The sequence below is a fragment of the Amblyomma americanum genome, chromosome 3 (assembly GCF_052857255.1).
Source record: "Amblyomma americanum isolate KBUSLIRL-KWMA chromosome 3, ASM5285725v1, whole genome shotgun sequence".
Taxonomy (NCBI): Eukaryota; Metazoa; Arthropoda; class Arachnida; order Ixodida; family Ixodidae; genus Amblyomma; species Amblyomma americanum.
Window position 1 is genome coordinate 170,726,756 of NC_135499.1, and position 20,005 is coordinate 170,746,760.

The following is a 20,005-nucleotide window of genomic DNA, read 5'->3' on the forward strand; positions in this document are numbered from 1 at the left end:
TCATTACGCGCACGTTGAGACATGACTCGCGAGGTTTTAACAGTTAAGCATGGAGTGGAAGAAAAGAAGTTAAGGGCAGCACACTGATCGATTGAAACAAAAATTACGAGTGCATGTTACCTAGGATTTCAGCGAAGACTTCAAACAAATTTGAAGTGTATTTTGCCGTCGGAAGCAGGTGTAAGAATGAAATATATTGCAAGGACGGCGTAACACACTCCCACAATGCTCATTCAGATGTTGGCCAGGTCCTTTGGCTGCAGCTGGATGCTTTGGATGAGCTGCAGCCTGCTCCTGCTTACTACTTGACTTAAACAGTGCGCATGGCCTCCCAGCTCCCCTTATTTGCTTTTGAGCGGTTCGGGCAGGGCACTATTGGTAATATTTATCTTTACTTTATTGTTATAGCCAATCCTAACGAATGTCAGCTTTCAAGGCTTGAGAGGAGCCATCGCCATCAGCCGCTTCTGCTCCACGTGAACAGTGCGGTCAGAGCTCCTTGCTGCTTTTGTTGCTTGACGAGCCATAGCACTCGCACCCCTCTTCGGGCTTAGCGAGGCGTAAGACTGCCTAGGCCGCCTTCTCACCTTCGTGTGCGCCTACATAAAGCTGCCGATGACGACATAGGCGAGCCTTTCAATCGCTTGATTCAAACAGCTCTATTACGGCGGCCAAATTACAACACTAGCGCGAGAGGCTACTGATTAGAACACACAGCGCGAGAGGATGCGGCAATGGTCGAGTGGTGTAAGGCATCGGGAAACGGAGCTGCACTGTTTGGCCAGCGTTGGCTTGAATCCCGCTCGGGCTGAATTTATTTCTCCTAAAAACCATTTGGACGAAAAATTTCGCTGTGGTTCGAAAATATTCGGCCTCAAGTTCGGCCCCAGGTTCGATTTCATGTTCGACCTCAGATTCGGCGTCAAGTTCGGCTTCAATTCCGCCATGTCTTCCGAAGGATATTCGCCTTCATTTGCTGAAAACGAGAGCATGAAGCATTTCATGTGTGAAAATTCCTGAAAATAGGGTGGTCTAAAAAGAAAGGAAATCTTCCTAGAGTGAAACTCTTCAGCCGCGGCGGGCCATTACTTATGACGTTCCCATATCTGCGATCCCGGTGCCCGCTCCTTTTTGTCCGTCCCTCCGCACAGCTCCGTCTGTGAAAAAATCAATCTATCCCTGCTCCGCACTTGTAAGGACTTCGAGTATCTTCAGACGAGTCTCTAATGCAACTATAGCGCTGAAATACATGCTCTTCAGAGGAAACTCATCTTACCAACGCAGGTCTAAGCTCACCTAAATAGCAGAGGAGCCCCCATGTATTTATAAGCGCAGATAACAGAATAAATGGGCTTCTCAAGGCACCCGGAGCGTAAAGGAATACCCTGCTGCTTCTCGTGCTGTAGGGAATTCCTTTGTACTGTATTTCACGTAGTAGGGTCGTCTTTTTCGCTGCATTTCACGCAGCAGGGTACTCCTTTGTGTCGCACTTCAAGTAGTAGGGCATTGTTTTACGCTGCATTTCACGTAGGATAGCTAATACAGGCTAGCACTGATTAGCCTGCAGTGTTTTTCTCACGCACAGCTTGAAGCCGTGCCAATAGGGGCAGGCGATGAACACTGGGCGTAGAACAAACGAGGCGACACCTTCAGTGTGCAGGTGGGAAAGCTGATAACGTGAACTAGGAAATGCTCACTCAACATGTGTGGCCAAAAACGAGCAAGACAAAAAAGAGAAAAACAACGGTCTCTGCTTTTTTTCTTTGTTCTTCGTCGCGGCAGAACAAGCACGCATTTCCTGTTTTTACACCCCCCCCCCCCCCCGCCTCCCAAGCCTCTCCTTTACTCTTTCCCGCGCTCACCCCTTTGAGATGTCGGAAAACAAGGCAGACGATGAAACTGGCCGAGAGAGCGATAAGACGCGCCTCTCGAGCGTCTGGACGTGATAATAGGCGATGCTATCACTTGCTTGCTACGAGCTCAACAAACAAACAACCTTCTTCCCCTGCTCATTTTTACTGCGCTCACTATGGGCATAAACTACTCTCATAGGACGCGCTTGCGGAGGCAGTTTCCATTGAATAAGTCTTGGTTATACGAAGTGTTATCCTAATGAAAAAGAGATAACTGCCGGCAGTTGCTATAGAGCCCAACAGGTTGGCTGACTTAACACGAGAATCGCTCTGCGGGGTTTTGACCAATAGGCAGGTTGAAGTGCTCAACTACTGGTTCCAAATATGTCAAGAACCCTCCTCATGCAGTGAGGTAGTGTAGATGATTTCATGAGCAGGCACATTAGAACGGCCTTTAAATGCACGCCTGTAGTATTCCTTCTGTAGGGCACCTTATTCTACTACATGTGTACTGTAGAAAATTCGGTGAAAGATTTAGTTGAACTAATTTCATCAAGCGCGCGAGTGCTACAATACTTGTAACATAGGAGCATCTTTAATAACCAACAGCAAGTGAGAGTTTCTGAGCACAGTGCCTATTTGGGCCAGAGTAAATGTAATTGGAAAAAATCTGTATTGGCATATGAGTGCATTTGTTTACAAATCTAGAGGACCGCCGGCAACCTTGGAAGAAATATAGAGCGAAAAAAAAATTGTCAGATGTCACTTCTGCCACTGACCATGGATCAGTAGGCAGGAGCGTCTGCTACCACCATGTAGATCTCACAAGCAAAATGAAGCATATTGTTGTGATAAAACCAGGGACGCTCTAGTTACGTGCAGCGTCCATTTCCTAGCAATTTGAAAAAAAGAAACGAACCAGGCCTGCTTATAACGTGTCTTTATCTGTGGCACTTGGACTTTCGTGACCTCGGGCTTTATTCTTTCGCGATTAGCTTCAGCTGCTTGAAATTTCTTATTTAATTGCGAAAGGATTCATTGCGTCGTCTAAATTAGGAAGACAATTACTATAAGCGTATCGTAGACATCGGGTCTCCTGACAGCGACGTGATGATCTGACCCTCGTACGGTTCTCTCTCGAGATGAAGAAACTGCACCATCCTGAAGCAGACCTGTTCTCTGTGCTGGCAAATGATTGTAAGACCGGAGCACATCGAGGACTGAAACCGAGTCTTTTGTTTTCTTTCTTTATATCTACTCCTGCGTGAAGTTTCTGTCCTTGTCGGAGTGACAATTTGCTTTATGTAATAAACAAACTGGTAGATATTAAATATTTTTAAGAAGAATTTCTAGCAAGAGACGCCAGGAGACCTTCACAATAATAACTCGCATCTCAAGAAAAACGCCGGCAAAATTCAAGAGAAAGCGCTAAGTGACACATCTTTTTATTAAAGATCGGAAATGTAGTGAATGATATAGAATTAGATGTTTCACTTTCTCATCTCTTTCTAGGCTCAACATAACATGTTTTAACAAACGTTAGGATAATTTCTGAACAGATTAACTTTTCAAGTTAGTTAAATGAAGAGCGCGCAGATGCATCCGTCTGCCGAAGTCTATAATCAGCTCTTCGTCTTAGGTTGGGTGTCGCTGTCACGCGAAGATACCTGTTTTAACTCGTTTCTACAAAATGTTTTTCGTGTTACGCCACTGCGATTGGAGCATGCACTTGCGGTTCGCCATGTATATGCGCGAAACTCTGGCGTTTGCCTCCTCCTTGGCGCGTTTCGAGAGCAGGCCATTATCGGAGGACTTTGTACTGGGGCTCTTGGACGGAAACTTTAAAAGCTTCCCAGGCAACACAGGCGCTCTTTCGATTCGAGTGCAATACGTGTCTAGACTCACGGCTGTGATTAGCCGCTATGCCGGCGTGCTTTTATAAATTCGGATCTCTCTTCTAGAAGCCCGCATCGTCGTCCATTGTCACCCTCTTCCTTATCGACCCCGTTTCTCCAGTGGAGTGTTTTGGTCCCTTAGACCGACCTCTCTCTCTTTCTCTCAAATAAAACTCCCTTTCTCTCTCTCTCTCTTGGAGCCTTATTAACGCGATATGTACCCGTTACTCAGAAAATCTGGCGTTGACGTTGTGACCTTGCGGCGTCATCACAACCTGCCCACCGGATTGTGAGCAAATTGCCCACCGTGGCAGGCACCTGTTAAATTAATGATTGGTCGCTCGGGAATTGCAACCTGGGTAGCACAAAGCCCACCGCTGGGAGCACCTGCCATCGCAGGGCAGTGGTGCATCGCTTGACCGCTGCACCACTGCGCCAGGAGTGGTATGAGGACTCTCGGCGATCTATGCAAGTATAGTAGAGAATGTCCTTCTGCATATATGGGAATTAACCCATTACGCTGTCGCGTCACCCCCTTAAGGCAGAGCTTAATTGTGTCCCCTACAATTTTTTTTGTTAAACCTTCGTATTTTGCGTTTGTTTAGGCCATGTAACAACAACTCACTCAACTTACCTTGCTTCGCGATAACATTTATCTCAGCTTCCGGAAACTCGTGTGACGTTCCCGCCTGTCGGGGGTTAGCCACAACGCAATCAACTGGGTTGCATTATAGGTGTTCAGCTGAAGCGAGGGGTGACGAGTCAACGAAACAGTTTCCTGACCAGACAGTACTTATTCAAACTCTGGCTGATGGGAGAAGACCGAAGAACCTCTCACCACTGGCTAGTAGGAGATGTCGTTCTGGCCCGACAGGTCGAAGTCTCCTTTCTTTTCCGCTCATCCTGTGGCTACCGCTAGTTCCGGCGTGACAGCCTTGTGCTTCGGCAAGCTGGCTTGATGTGCCAGGTCTCTGGTATTTTTGCACCTAGCTGCAAGCTTAACACTTTCTACCCCTTCTCGTACGGACTTTAACAGGTCGTCTTTCCCTAGTTGCCCAAGCTGGGTACAGCCACTTTTTCCGACGATTCCCCTCGGCTGCCCCTGCTTGCGGGGCCAGTCTGCCGGGCATGTATAGCAGACTCCGGTGAAACCGGCCTTCATTACTAGGCACCTGCCAGGAGGTAGGACAAAGGCATTCCTCTCCCCTGTACGGTGAAGAGGGTCGTCACAACGTAGGAACAGACTTAAAATTGTCGCTTCTCTGTCAACCCTTGTACCGAGGATTATTACCACGAAATCGGAACTAGCGTTTCTAGTTCCCTTGGATGCCACGTTGCGCATGGCTTTGAGCATTAAAAAAATAGCCTGCTGACGCCATACGTGACGTAAGAAAGAAAGAGAATAACCGAGTGGCTGCAGAACAGAACGTAACAGGCTACTTACGCTTAGCAGCGGTGTCTGAGTGCTGTCCCCAATTGCTGGTAATACAGTTATAAGGTGATAAGGTCAGTGCCTAAACGCCATTACGCAGTGGCGAGGTTTGCAATGGAAAGCATTGCCACAGCAATCATCGCCTCTTCCCACAAGGAATGAGGTGTGAGTCAGGCAAGAATAATTCTTCCTCCTGCCCTGTACAAGCATAATGGATTCCTATAATTACGAAGGTATGCGCGACGTCGAACTGTCGCGTGCCGGTGGAATAACTGTATGGGACGCCGACGATGTGAGTGATGAATATTTCTCACGTGTTCGGTGCGCTTCGCACCCAAGTTAAAATCGCTAAAACGCGGGTTACAAATGTTAACCCTTGTTCGGGTCCTATCTGCAGTAGTACTATCCCGTACACCATTAACAAGTGTTAAACTTAAGGAAAGATATGCAAATTTGCATGGGCACACGCGAAGTGCAGACTGTAAATTGTGGGAGGAGGAGGAGAAAAAATTGTGGTGTTGTAAAATTGTAACGCCCCGAAGAGACTGACACATGGGTTATGAGGGGTGCCTTTGTGGAGGGTTCCGAATTAATTCAGATTACCCGAGGCTCTTTAACGTGCGGTGACATCGCGCACAGCACACGGGCGCTTTTGTATTTCGCCTTCATCAAAATACGGCCGCCGCGGCCGGGATCGAACCCGTGACCTTGATATCGACAGCCGAGCGTCAAACACGCATAACAACCGCGGCGGGTTGCTCTACGAAGTGCATCAAAAACAAAGACGGTATTATTGGAACCGAGGCTACCGCTCTCTTGAGCCAGAACTTCTTTCCTCGTTTCTTTAAAAAAAATTTTCAAAATGTTATTTCTATTAAGTAAATTTATTGGTGAATTTGTTTGTGTGAAGTCCTGATTATTTCGTCTTGTTTTTCGCCGTACTTTACATGTCCTTTGGGTGGAGTACTGCTGTAAACAGAAGCAAAAATGAGAAAATGACATGCCAATCAGTGATTCGAGATTTATGGACCGTAAGCTCAGCCCCGCACTGTAAGTTAAGTGCATCCCCGGAGGGCAGCTTGCTGTGCTGCAAAGAAGAAAGCAACGAGGAAAGAAAGAACAGAGAAACACGGGAAAAAATGAGGAAGTAACGAACAAAAGATGGAATAAGGAAACGAAGGTAAAAAACAAACAAACAAAATATTCTGGCATACAGAACGGTGCCGCTCCTCTTTTCTATGACTATAGGGGGCCAGCGAGTGTACCACTTCTACACCGTTTGGTTATCGCGAACACGGGCTTCTGACTTCTCAGCCACAAAACGAACCGTTCAGTTCCTTCGCTCATCGCCGACATGTTCACGCACGAACTATCCGCTGCCATGAATTACCGGTCGAAACTGCTATCAGCCTCGGTCGTGTACAACTCCCAAATGCCCGCCTAAACGCTGCGCAAGAACCCTGTCCCGCATGTCTATGCCGCAAAAACATAGCATTTCCCGACGTAGGCGGAGACCTATCCTTCTCTTTCACCTCACTTGCCTGTCTCTTTGCAATCCACGCTCTTCAGCAAACAATGTATATCCTCGGTTGGGCAACCTCTCCCCACTCGTTGCTGGGTATTTCTCGTGTTCGCTGCAAGCAAGACAAACACGACAAGACCGTCGCGGTATCCACGGCAGTTACCACTCAGCTCTCATATCTATTATCTGATCTCGACTCCACTGCCCCGATTCTGGTCGAGTTACCACGTTCTCTGCTGCCTCGCCGTTACAATAATGATGACCTACCTTAATGAACTCGTTTGAGAGGGGTCGTCGTCACCGCGGTGTATCAACGTGATTGTTATCGGGGAGGAATGAGCGTGAAAATTGCTGATAGTGTGCACAATGAAACGTTCAGGGGCAGCGCCAACGAGGATTCATCCATGCCCCGATAAACTCTCGCCCAAGTGTTTTGTCGGGGGTCATCAGATTATACAATGGGTACATGCGCCGCCAACACAGTCAGGATTAAAAATTTTTACACCGTGACACCAGGACCGGGATATGCACACACAGGAAGAGAGAGGAAGGGCGGGGAGGTAAACTATAGATGAGGATTCAGTTTGCACAAGGAAGGGGGAGAAAGGTGAAATAGGGAAAATCGGAAAGCTACCTAAATGTCAGATGCGAGAGCCATGCGTCACTGTTGCATCTTGTCGCGCAAGCACTACTTGACAAGCCTTCAGGGCTACCGGTCACTGGAGCCACCGTCCGAGGATACTGTTCTTCGTCAGCGGGCTTGGATGAAGGCTGTGAAGTGCGCTACACAGAGCTTGTTTTCGTCACTCAGAGTGCACACTTAGTAAAAGCAAGATCGTTTCCAGTCACAACCATGCCGGTCACCATGCCGGCGAATCCATGTCAGAGAATCGAGCGCTGATGATCGAGCACGCGGTGCGCGCATCGAAGGACGGATGATGTGCTCCGTATTCGTAGTTGAAAACAAGACAAAAATGATCACCCTGAGCACTCAAAAAAGGAAAATGAATGCCGACATTCTTCAGTCAATTCCAGCAATTTCGGTTTTTTTTTCTGCTACACAACGCAATGTGACTTAGTCCTGACGCCGCATGGTGTAACGTCCAGGCTGCTCCTGGTATCTATTGTGCATGCCGCCGTGGCACTCACCGCTTCGGTGTCTAGACGTCGGCTGTTGCGACACCATCTTTTTGGGGCCATCTTGCGGCCTAAATGACGGTCGCCGACGAAATTTCGACAAATAGGGCTAGAAATGCTTCCGCCTTAATATAGCCCGGGTTTACTGCACGACCAGAACATTGGTCAGTGCGCAAACTTGCGTAGTGGCGTCTGTGCAGACCAATTCCACGCGCATGTAGTCATATTGGTGTCATGACTTAGTACCATATCTGGCATCCACACTGCAGGTCGGTGTATAGGCGGCGACAAGCGACCTGGACAAAAACGCAGGGTTCAACGGTACTTTCAGTCGTAATAAGTCATGGTGGTCATTATGGCGCCGTTGCAACTCATCACTATCGCGGCGCACAATTAAACTTCATTTTAGACGGGCTGCGTCATTACAAAAAGTCGTTATTTCTGACCTGTTGTTCAGAATAAAGTGCCTGCTACTAATGCTACCAACCTTCACTAAAGATGTGACGTCGAAAGGCCCTGGGGTTCTCGACCCCGTCTAGAAGCGTAGGAAGATCTTGGAGCGCTATCGTTCTTTATCGCTCAGTCACTTCGGCATCGTGCGCATTGAACAGACACCCGTACGGCTTATCTTGTGTGCGGAACCTGAAGCGTTTTTTCCAAGGCAGGTTTCCACCCCCATTCGTATATGTGACACCATTCTTCACATCGACAGCTTAGCGGAGAATCAAAACACTCAAAGGCTATCGATTATCTCAAAATTTTCAACTGCACAATGCTATCAAAGTAGCCCTGTAATAGAAATTACGCCCTGATATCTTTTCCACGGGGGAAGAAAAGTTCGTCGTTCGAGTGCGCTGGTTTGACTTGAAGCATTCGCAATCACCTGCCGAGAACTAACCACTTGAGGAGCCTGTTCGTGTAATTGACGAGCGCCTGAGAACACCTCTGGACCGTCGTCAGTCGGCGATATGCGTCTTACGCCGTCCACCTTCCACGTGTAAGCCCATTCTGTAATTAGCTGTAAGATCTCCTGGTCTTCTGTCAATGCATGCTTTCACATATTGAGAGTTGTCTCGAAAACAAAGCAATTGGTAGCCACTAACCAGGAAAAAGTCATTTCCATACGGACGTCTCCCATTTAGTGGCCAGAATGCAGGAAAAGTCAGTTCCGGCGTCGTGACAGACATTACAGCACCGTAACTAACTGCATATGCGCGCGGAAAAACGTGTGCTGCCAGCACACGAAGGTTTCCTCTTCATCGTCAGCAGGAGTTACACAATGGCCGCGAGCGAAGAGGGGCAACAGTAAGCTAAAACGTTACCTGCGAGTGCGAAGCCATAACCAGACGTTAGCAGGTAGAAGTAGTTGTAATGGTATGCTAACGCTAAACTAGATCGTTCGACTATGACGGCGTTTTGTTAAGTCTCTCTTTGAAGAATATGTCTGAGCGTTCACGCACGCTCCACACTAGGCGACCGTATCCCCTATACGCGGCGTGCTTCCTGTCGTGCGCGAACTCCCTAACGTTGAAAACAAGAATAGACATTCCGCCTTTGATGTGTTTATAACCGTAACAAGTCTTCATAACGGAAATTCCTCTGTTATCTTGCGCCTTTGAGACTCGTGCGGTGTATGTCGCCGTTGCGTGTTCGAAGGCAGGCAGATGTTTTCCTGACCCCCCAAACACTGCCCTTCTCGTCCTCTTCACCATAGCGTGCGAACCGATGCTTTCTGTCTTACGCTTTAGGAAAGTGGGCGGGCAAGGCAACCGCCACTTGGAAGCTTGCTGCGGCCTTGAAGCCATGTGTTAAACGTGCCTAATACATGGAACTGTGTACCGCTTCATCGCTGAAGTTCTCCCCTTGACTGCATCCAACCATTTTTTAGCAGCCTCCAGCTGCCCATCCGCCACTGCTCAAGGGCCTCGTGGGACCACAGGCTGTCCCCTCCCTTCTTTTGCCGGTCTGCCGTGCGCGGAAGATGGCAGTCAAGGCTGGACTTTTGTAATAACAGGTCCACCCTGGACGATAAAAATTCATTTTTTTCTCTTTCTTTCATTTTGATAGTGTCCTCTCTTTCTCAACAAAATTATTTGATAATCAGTCAAACGTGTTCTCTTTCACTCGTCGTTTGCTTAATTGCACAGCACCACCAGTTCTTGGCGTCAGTCTTACATTGCGCGCAATTTAACTTCATAATGTTTGTTTTCTTTTTTATTCTGTTGTCTGCCAAACCTGTTCTACTCCGCCTGGTAGTGCCCCAACCCCAACAAACCTTCAATCTCTCACACCACACCTATTCAAATTGAATAAAAGTTTTTCCAAACTCTTTCCTTCAGCAATTCGTGGTCTGATTGATAGTAAAACATTTCATTCGTCGGAAAGAACTTGGTGCTAAGAGGTTTTTCCATTTCTTTCTTCAGCAATTAATGGACATTTATATTTGATGGTTTGATTTTTCGTCAATTTACATGTGAAAAGTAATTTTAGGGCACAAATTGACGAATTTTAATACTAGACAAGCAGTTAAATTGCCTGAAAAATCTCATTTTCAAAATTTCGTTGGTCAGCACCGCGCTTGCTGCTCTTTTGGGAACGCTAGCGATTGCAGCGCCACAGATGTAGCAACGGAAGGCTTTGTCAATGTTTTTTCTCACGCGGCCTAAACGGCAACTATGCTCTATAGTTCGTAGTTCTCTCCTCTCGCGCTAGGAGGCGATCGAAAAAAAAAAAAAAATACCGTGTGCGTTTTTGCGGCCGTCATGTTGTTGGTGCGTTGCGTTCCGTTAATATCGCCGGTTTATAGTTCCGACTTGTTAAGTCATGTTAGCGTGAACAGACCCTGAAAGGTCGTGGATTTACACAGTTGCTTTGATGCGTGTCTCTAAACGCCGGCGCGTTTTGTCATCGAGTGTTTTGACTTGTGGCGTACCCCTGGCTAGGTGAAGCCACGGGCACCGAGGGAAAACCACGCATCGTGAGCAAGGTACCACCTCTGCGTATGAAAGCTTTATCTTACACGTGGTTTAGGTTAAGGCTGTAGTTTCATTTCTTGCGATCGTTGATTCATCGCTTGTCTGTGGCGGCTGATTGCACCTCTCTATGCACGGCTCGTTTTTCGTTTACGATCACTGTGGGTCATGCTACGGATTTACATGGTTTTCTCCAGCTGAGTCCTGCTGTAAACGTTCTACCATGTGATTTCCTTTTTGATGTCCCGGAGGACTCTCAGTGCAAAGCCTGATGCGCTTGTCATTTTCGGCAACACCCGTTGACCGCGATCAGCAGCCGCACGCTTACCGTAGCGTACTATGATACGGGAAGCCCTTGCTCGTGCGTGTGACTCATATTGGCGTTTACGCCAAGGTAGGCTTCTTGTCAGCATCCACGTTGTGATTAGTGCGAGCACCTTACTAAACTGTATGTCAGTCGAGAGAAGAGGATGCATTGCAGGAATCGATTGTCAGCACAAAATCAACGCTCGTTGCCGCAGTTGTATCACCTTGCTTTTGCGGCTTCTCCGTGTAAACTTCAGTCTGCTTCATGCACTGTTGCACTCCGTCTAACCTAAGAAGTGCTCGCAACGCACGCGGCCACGATTTTAGGATTTTGCTTTAACACGCAGCCTTCGTTGATTGAATCGTCATGTGCTGCGCAATAAATTCCCGTTAGTTATGCGTTGTGTAGCTTATTGAGGAGCTGACAGCAGAGGCCACCGGTACTACAAGCATTCTCTCCACGTGCAACGAGCACTGCTTTCTCACGCTGCCAACCGGCGCGAAAATGTTGCATAGTTGTACTCCAGTTGCCTCGACAGCAGGCATGCTCGGCTGTTTCCGGCTGCAGCCTGTTTATTTTTTGTTTTCTGGTGATTTCCCTGGCCGAGTCGGTGAGGATGCAGCGTTAACACATAGCTGCTGGAAAGAAAGAACTCATTGTGCCCACGAGCCGAACCGGCGACGTCTCGGGTCTCACGGCGAGGCGTGAGCCGCGTCGATGCGGGCCGGAAGCATGCCGCTGCTGCCGACAGCATCGCCACAGTGTCGGGTTCATCCTGGTATCGCGTCGCGGCTTCATCCGCACGTAACGTTAGCACCGGCGATTCACTGCTGCAGAGATAGACGCAAGACCAAAGCAGAACGCATGGGGGAGAATTCTATTCTGTCTATTCAGTTTGTGTTCTACTGCAAGGAAAACATTTAAGTATTGCTGTGCTAGGGCAGTATAGAGAGGAATGTTACCATCGGAGGAGTGCTGTATGGCCTTGGCATAGGAAAAAATAAACATTGATGAATATTTTTTTATCAGTTAGAGTTGTCATGCTGAATTTTAAGCAGGTCGGCGACACAGGCATCTGTGAAACACGTATACTTTTTATCTCTCATTCATGAATCTTTATCTGTGCTTTGCTGTGCAATGTCATTTATTAGCTCATCCACAGTTTGATAAGCCTGTGCTTTTTCGTTTTCAGCGAGTGTATGTCATTACCAAGACTGCTGTGGAATTCATGAACTATCTCACTGCGGCATATTTCAGCTGTGGTGTCATATGTCACGGGTGGTCTGTGAGGAGGTTATCAGGAAAGGAAAGAGACAGTAACTGCCTCACACATTGTGGACATCTGAAAACATCACTGTAAAGGAAGGGGTGAAGGAGGGGATAAAAGAGGCAGAGAAAAACAGCCAAGTAATGGAGGGCTGCAGATTAGTTTTTATTATCTGAGATTCTTAGAAACGTGCACTGGCACTGCACAGCACCCGTCATTTTTGCATTTCGCCTCCATTGAAGTGTGGCCAACATGGTCAGGATTCATTTGTCGACCTGACGCTCAGAAGCTGTATGCCATAGCCACTAAGCCACCTTGACTGGTACACATCACTGGCCCATGACTGTCTGTGACATTTCCTTGCTGGTAGTGCAGTTGTTATGCAGGTGATAGGAGACCAGCTATGTTTGTGGTACTGTTGGTACTACTAGTATTAGAAGTACCAGTGTGGCTCTATTTTCAGATCTGTGGAGTAGTACCATGACCATTAACTTAACTTCTCTCCAATCTCCGGGCTTCACAACACTTTTCAAACATGGTAATCAAAGCTGCCCAACCATTATGCTAAAGAACATCTGATCTAAATGCATATGCACTATACAGAATAGAGGGCCTACTTTGTTGCTTTTAAAGTCGCTTTGTATTTCGCACATCTGTTTCAGCTCCCTGCCCTTGATTTCTGCATCATTTCTACTTCTGTCATGTTACTGCAGGGATAAGGCTGCTATTGGCTGGGCTCGTTTAGCATCTTGAATGTGGCAGGTGACAGTGGGAGCTGAGGAACAGCAAAAATTTGGCCAAGCAAGTTGGACGAATTGCATGCCATAGCTGGCAGTAGTTTGATTTTGCACGCAAGCAGAAAAAAAAAAAGAAGCACAGTCACTCTACACAGCATCACCGTACCTTCGATGGGGCCTCTCGCATGTAGCTACCAGTGTAGTGGGAATGACGAGAGGAGAGTGGATGCACTGGGTTCGCTGAGGAGCAGTTATTGATCATTTATAATGTCAGTACTAATTGGCTACGGAAATTCTGTAGTCAATTCGACATGTGGTGCCCCTTAAGTCTCAACAGATCTTGCAGTTTTGCTAAAAGGTGTTTTCAAGGCTACTTTAGCTTGTGATGGACTTGCCGCAGTGGCTCGGTGGTTGTGGCGCTCGGCTGCTGGCCCAAAAGATGCTGTTTCGATTCTGCTCGCAGCGGTTGAATTTCGATGGAGGCGAAATTCTAGAGGCCTGTGTATTGGGCGATGTCAGAGCACGTTAAGGCACCCCAGGTGGTCGAAATTTCCCGAGGCCTTCACTACGGCGTCCCTCATAGCCTGAGTCGCTTTGGGACGTTAACCCCCTATAAACCAAACCTTAGCTTGTGATGGACCATCTGCATGAAATGCACTTTTCTTTGTTTTGCTAGTCCTGCTTATCCTTGTCAAAATTTGCTTATTTTTTATGAAGTGTTCAGGAGGCCTTTCTTCCATTTTGGTTACTTCGACGAGTTACGTGCACTGGAGTGGTTGTTTTGCCTGCAAGCTTCTCGAAAGCACATGTACTTTGGCGTGATGTCGGCAAAATTTGTTGCCACAGTGCCAAGGGTAACCGCGCATTCGAAATTCTAAAATCTGATATAGATAGTACTTACGGGGGGCTACATGCCTCTAAGTAATTAGGGAGCCTAACAGTAATAGTTCAAATTTAATTTTTCAATACTAGTCAAGCAGCCAGCTGGTTAGTACGTGTTTGCTGTGTTCTGATGTACTACACCACTAACAATGCTACGCCGAAAACAGCACTCTTCGAACTCACAAAGCCTTTCATAAAAAATTATGTAAAGTCTTGGGGGAAACACCCTCTATATGGGATCAGTTTTCTTTTGTTATAGTTGCCTCTTTTGCATTAATTTGGTGAGAAAGTCATAAAGGTATCAAAGCCATCTTTAAACAAAGAAACACAAGGAAAAATTCAAGCACATAATTACTTGTATGTTGTTCTTTTTACCATTCTAGCATCTGAGGTGGCAAGGCGTGTTCTCACTGAGATGTTTCACACTTGTCAATGGGGACTCGGTGAGGTAGGGTATTGTTGGTATTGGTTTGGAATTTCTGGGATTGGCTAATAGATGCACAGTAGCTTTGTTGTTTCACAATTTTTTATGATGATTGCTAGAGAGAATTTAACTGAAAATATAAGTGTGCATAAGAAAACAACATCCTAGTGTATCGAATAGAGCATAAGATTAAATACAAGAGTCAAAGCACTTCACATATGATGCATTATAGATGTGGCAAGTGAAGCCGGAATCGATGTGCTTACTTGATCTGTCTATATGCTTGGCAGTTTTTTTCCATGTTTGAATGATTACGTTCCTGCTTTTACTTTCGTCTTTGTGTTACAAGGATTCCCCTGTTTGCTTCCTACAAAAAGGCAGGCCAGTCCCCAGAACGTGAAGGAGCTTCCATGATGTCTGCTTTTTTTCATTCTTACTTTTTAAAATGATCAGCAAACACTTTTATCTGAAGAGGCAAGAAAGGGAGACTGTTACATAAGCCAGCAGCCTTTCCCCCCTGCCTTCCTCGGTCGAGCCCACTGCAGCAGTCGGCTGCTGTCAAGTGGTCACTGAGACTTTCAAGTCCCCCCCCGTGGGTGACCCTGAAAGTTGCTGGGTATCAGCGGCCGCTTTCTGTCCGTTCCTGCTCTTGTCGTCTCTGCTATCCCTCCGAAAGTAATGCAAAAGCTTTGGATTATGCCGGAGCATAAGTAACAGTTAGATAAGGCAGACACTGAGAGGGAAAGATAAGATTTACTACAATGGGCGGCAGGGCAGCCAAGCTGCGAGGGAAGAGGGGAGGGAGAGGGAGAAGGCTTGATGTCCAGTCCACAGCGTTTAGAAGACGTGCCGGCCGCAGAAGAAGTGGACTGCCTGTTGACGGCGTCTGTGTGTTTGTGTGCATGTACATGTGGAGGCAGCATGGCTCCCCTGTCGTGTTGCTGCTACTCTGTGAGAAATGGCCGGATTGGCCTTGTGACAAGACGGCACATTTCCCTCCCAGCCATGCAGGGTGTCCAGGTAACGTCATCGCCGGCCAAGTCATACACCATTAAGGACAGGATTGCCCAAATCTACTACAAACATGGCCTCTACTGTTCCAGCCACCCGCTCACACTCATCATATTTGCGATCTTCACTTTCATGGTGGCCTGGTGAGACCATCTGCTGCTTTTTGCCCGGTTATTGTGATGGTAACCTGTGCAAGCGCTTCATTAGCAGTTCTTGGCTAGCTTGTTTATGCTCTTCTTTTGCAGTTAACTGGAAGCGATCCCGAACAGATTTTGGTATCTTGGCGAAACGCCTTGCTTGCCCCCTGTTGCTTCCTAGCAAGGACAGTGGCAATCTTGGGTATTGGTTTGGGAGTTGGCAAAGTTCCTCATTTTGTTGAAAAACTTTGAAATAGACAAAGGGTGTGCTGCATTTTATTTGTTGACTTGTATTGGTGTTAGTTCTCTTTCTTGATTTGTGATGGATGACTTAGAATGCTGCTTGTGATGGACCTGTTGAATTGAATGCATTGCAGTCCATTTTTGCTGAAGATACTGTGCTAACTTCCCTTGAAAAATGTTGCACGGTGTGGCTTGTATATATACAAGTGCAAAATTACTGCAGAGTAATTTCCTACCAGAGCTGCATACAAAATGAGAGAATTTAGTGTCATAAATTAAGGATTAGGGACTTGGAACTTATCTTTAGCTGTAACAGAAAATTATGGTTTAAAAACTAATGCTGAGAGGTCCGAAAGGCAAATTTAAAAGCATGCTTCAGCTTGGGCCAAACTCTGGTTGTCATATGATTGAAATAAATGGGTAGTGCACAGGTGCTGTCCTCAGGGTACCGCTGCGTGGACCTCCAATAAATTTGTTGCACACAAATGATACAAGTTTAGGACGTTTAAGAGCAAATGATATAAGGAATAGGTGCATAAGTCAAAAGCCACAAAATTTTAACATGTCAATATTGCATATATACTACACTTTGGTTTCATTACAAAATCAGATACTACAATCTCTTAGAGCTTTAAAGCAAACAGAATTGTCATTTTAATTTACTCTGTGAGAAATTTGTGTGGGTTACTAGAGTTTTCACAGAGTTTATTTCTAATCTGCCACAGCTTAGAATGGAATTTAATGTGCCGACCTTGTACTAAACTGTTTCAATGACGATATATTTTACAGTGTTCTATGCCTACTTTTCTTTGGCAGCCATAACTTTGTGAGATAGCATTTCAAAGCATTGTAGCTTTTTTTAATTTCAGAAATTTTTGGAGGCGCAAGTTAATATTCTGGTTCAAGATCTTAACTTGCAAATACAACAAGCCTCATTCGTAATGCTTCATTTGTTGCCTTATAAAAACATTACCCTCCTTCTTTTTTGTTGCTTAGAGGAGAAGCTTTATAAAATGGGCTCCTTGTTAAAGCGTCTCCTTTAAGGAACAATTATTACATTGTCTACTTTTAAACGCGTGTAGAAAGAAAATTTTTGTTGCGTGTTTTATTCTTTGTAATGATAGATAAGGCAATAGTATTTGTGGATCATGATGTGGCATTTGTCTACTACCGATAAATAATTTATAATTGAATTTGTTCTCTCTTGCTATTGGTTTTGACAGCCCAACGATGGCTGTGACAAAGTTCAGTATAGATTGCGTGGGGCATTAGAAAACCCCAATATAATCTCTGCTTTTTCTTTCACTGTAATTCCGGCTCTTGAGGCAGGCTGGTGATGAAGCAGCGATTAAATTGCAGTTTTTTTGCAACTTATGTGGCCTGTACTGAACTTCGATGTCACAGGCATCGTTCAACTGTTGAAACAGAAACTGAAATAGCATGAGAGGAGAAATTGAGTTATAAATTATTTAGCTGTTGTTGGTGGATACCACATGGTGATCCATTTGTACTAATGTCTTGCGCATCATTGCAAAGAAAATAACACTGAACCAAAAATTTTGTGTCTATATTTCTTCAAGGTTTTTAGATTGCGACTTCTTGGTTGTGGCACATTTAATGCTATCATTTCTTTGCTGAAATGGAGAACGATAATTTCCTTATGTTAAGAATCATTTCTTTTACTTAACGTGTGGAATTCCAGTGGGGTCCCAGCTTAAAGCATTCCTGAAACACTGGTGAATAATTATTTTAGTGGGCTATTTGTAAAATAGGTTTCTAGGAAAGACATTTCAAATCTTTTCCTGGTGGCTCATAACGTACAATGTACCTGGTGCTGTTTTAGGTTTTTAGTGTAAAGTATTTTTGTATGGTTGGATTCTTCATAACTGTAACAACATTTTTCTACCTTTCAGTGCAATGATTCAAGAGGTTACTACTGTATCAACGTGCCACTATATAATTCTTTAGCATGAACATTGTGTTGGTTTTCAGAATTGGCCAGATCAAAATTTTAGTGTTGCTTTCATATCTGAAAAATCTCTTGTACAGACATTAAATACCTCCAGTTATTTGATTAGTTTATAATAATCTCTACTGAACCATTAATAGCAGAATATTAGAACTATAGGTGCTGGTTTTACTTATACCACAAATTATTAAGGCTTGCCGACGAAAGAGGAAAAGAAAGTAGCAAGGGGTACTGGCCAGCCTTTCTGCCTGGCTAAATGCTGGGACCTGAACAGTGCGTAGCAGTAAAGAGAGGGGGGAAGGGTGACAGTAGAGTAGCGACAGACTGGACGAGGAAGGAAGGCTGGAATTGGCGTTGCAAAGTTTTTTTTTTACATTCTACTAACATCTCTATGAAGAACCTGTCAACATTTGTGTCCGGAAAAAGGCTGTTTTTGTAATTAGTCTTATCAGCTATTGGGCTGAACATCTCATGCTGCAATACATGCAAGGTTGAAAAGTTTACATAATCTGCATCAAACAAGTTTCAGAAATAATACTATGTAAAGAATTCCCAGATGGTTCTGCGTTCACTCTCCTGAACAAGTTCATGCACTGCATGTTTGCAGAAAGGAGTTTTTATTGTTTTAGCAGTCCTGTAAAACTAACCTTATTTGCAGAACAACAATATATGCGTGCTTCAGGAACTTTGGTTTTAGCTATAACTTACCTTGAGATTGTCGACTGCACCTTTTTATTACAGGAAGCCTAAAAGTGATGCATAAAAATATGCACCACAATTTTTTTGCAGAGTGGTATGCTGTTGCGAGGCTGTGTGTCCATTCTTGTGGACATCGGAATTGAGTGCATTGTTTTGCTGACAGCACAAAACTTCTTACACTCAACAATGGCTATACAGTTACTAAGATGACAAACCGTACAGGGCATCTTGGCGGGCTACAGTAAATGCAGAGGCTTCACCTGTTGCTCAGTGCACAGAGTTCATTTTTATTATTTGTAAATCATCCTTTCTAAGAGAGGTGTCATTCACCTAAGCCTGCAGCAGTGCAGCTACTGCACTAAACTGCCGCTAGAAAGTGTGACTTATTCCACATTTCATTGCAAGAAAAAAATAAAAACGAAGGCTGCCACCGTCGGTCTCTTTCAGTGTGCCAGATATCTAAAAAGAGCCGCGGTGACTTAAAACAAATCGAAGCAATTTAATGTGATGGATGTCAAGAATGTCTGAAAAATGTGATGCCTTTGTTGTTCTGGAAATTCGCATGTAAGTTGCCTAGGTTGACTAAAGGCTTAACAATTTTTTAGCAAGTTGAAGTGATGCCAGTACATGTTGTTTCGTGCCATTGTATCTCATTGTTCTGATTAGCTGGGGGCTTGTTCCTTGAATCTGGCAGCTCAGACATGTACTTGACTGCTGTCTGAATTTTTTTTACCCTTTTTGCATACTTCACACAAATGGTGACTTTATTTTTAGTGGTCTTTGGCATCACACAATGCTTGGCTCATTGGAGGCTTGCTTTCTTGTCATGCTCTGATAGTCACACCTCATCTCTCTCTCTCTTGGTTGTCTTTATTTAACTTCCCATTTTCACTTTTTGTACTTGCCCAGCTACCCATTGTTGCACATCCCGCTGCTGGGCAGCTCTTCACAGCAGTTTGCCACACCGATCTCAGTCTACAGCGCAGAGCTCGATGCTGATTCCCAGAGAATTGGCCCTCGTTGGGTGAGTCAAGGCAGGGGCAACTCGTCCCTTTGTGTGCCTGTGTCCTCTCTCAAAAGATCAGTGCTATGGGTAAATGTCAGTAGCCAGATGAGACGTCAGACTGCTTTTGTGCTCGGCTGTATTTCACAATTTCAGGGGTATACGGTACATCCATTGCATTGGCTTATTTTTTTTTTTTATCGCTGTGACATGAAAAGGCTTTTATCAAGGTCTTAATGATTGGGCTCATTTTAAAACTGCGATAAAGTGTGTAAGGCCAAATTCAGGCCTTTGTGGCTAAGTGTGCTTTCTGCTGAAACTCTATTTGCCGATTAAGCTAGAAAGAAATGTTCGTTCCCTTTTCATTGGAATAATTGATTGGCTTCTTTCACAGAGAAAAGAAGTGGTGTTGTTATTTCAATCCATGCTACATTTGGACAGCAGCCTTCTGCCATCTACAGTACATGCGTTCACGCATCACGATGGAGTACCAGACTTGGCAAACTTGAAGCCAG

General features: G+C 45.4%; 1 protein-coding gene across 12 annotated transcripts in view; it reads left to right on the forward strand.

Moving 5' to 3' along the window:
- The window catches only part of SCAP (SREBP cleavage activating protein), a 113,341-nt gene that overhangs the window by 39,891 nt on the left and 53,445 nt on the right, over positions 1-20,005 (forward strand). For 4 of the 12 annotated variants that reach the window (XM_077658766.1, XM_077658767.1, XM_077658769.1 and 1 more), the window contains exons 1-2: positions 15,283-15,582; positions 19,397-19,511. In XM_077658766.1, the coding sequence (XP_077514892.1) occupies positions 15,350-15,582; positions 19,397-19,511 (348 nt within the window). In that variant the 5' untranslated portion in view covers positions 15,283-15,349. Of the gene's footprint in view, positions 1-8,722; positions 8,837-10,565; positions 10,839-15,282; positions 15,583-19,396; positions 19,512-20,005 lie in introns of those variants that run through there. The other 8 variants (XR_013313380.1, XM_077658771.1, XM_077658775.1 and 5 more) reach the window with 6 other exon arrangements.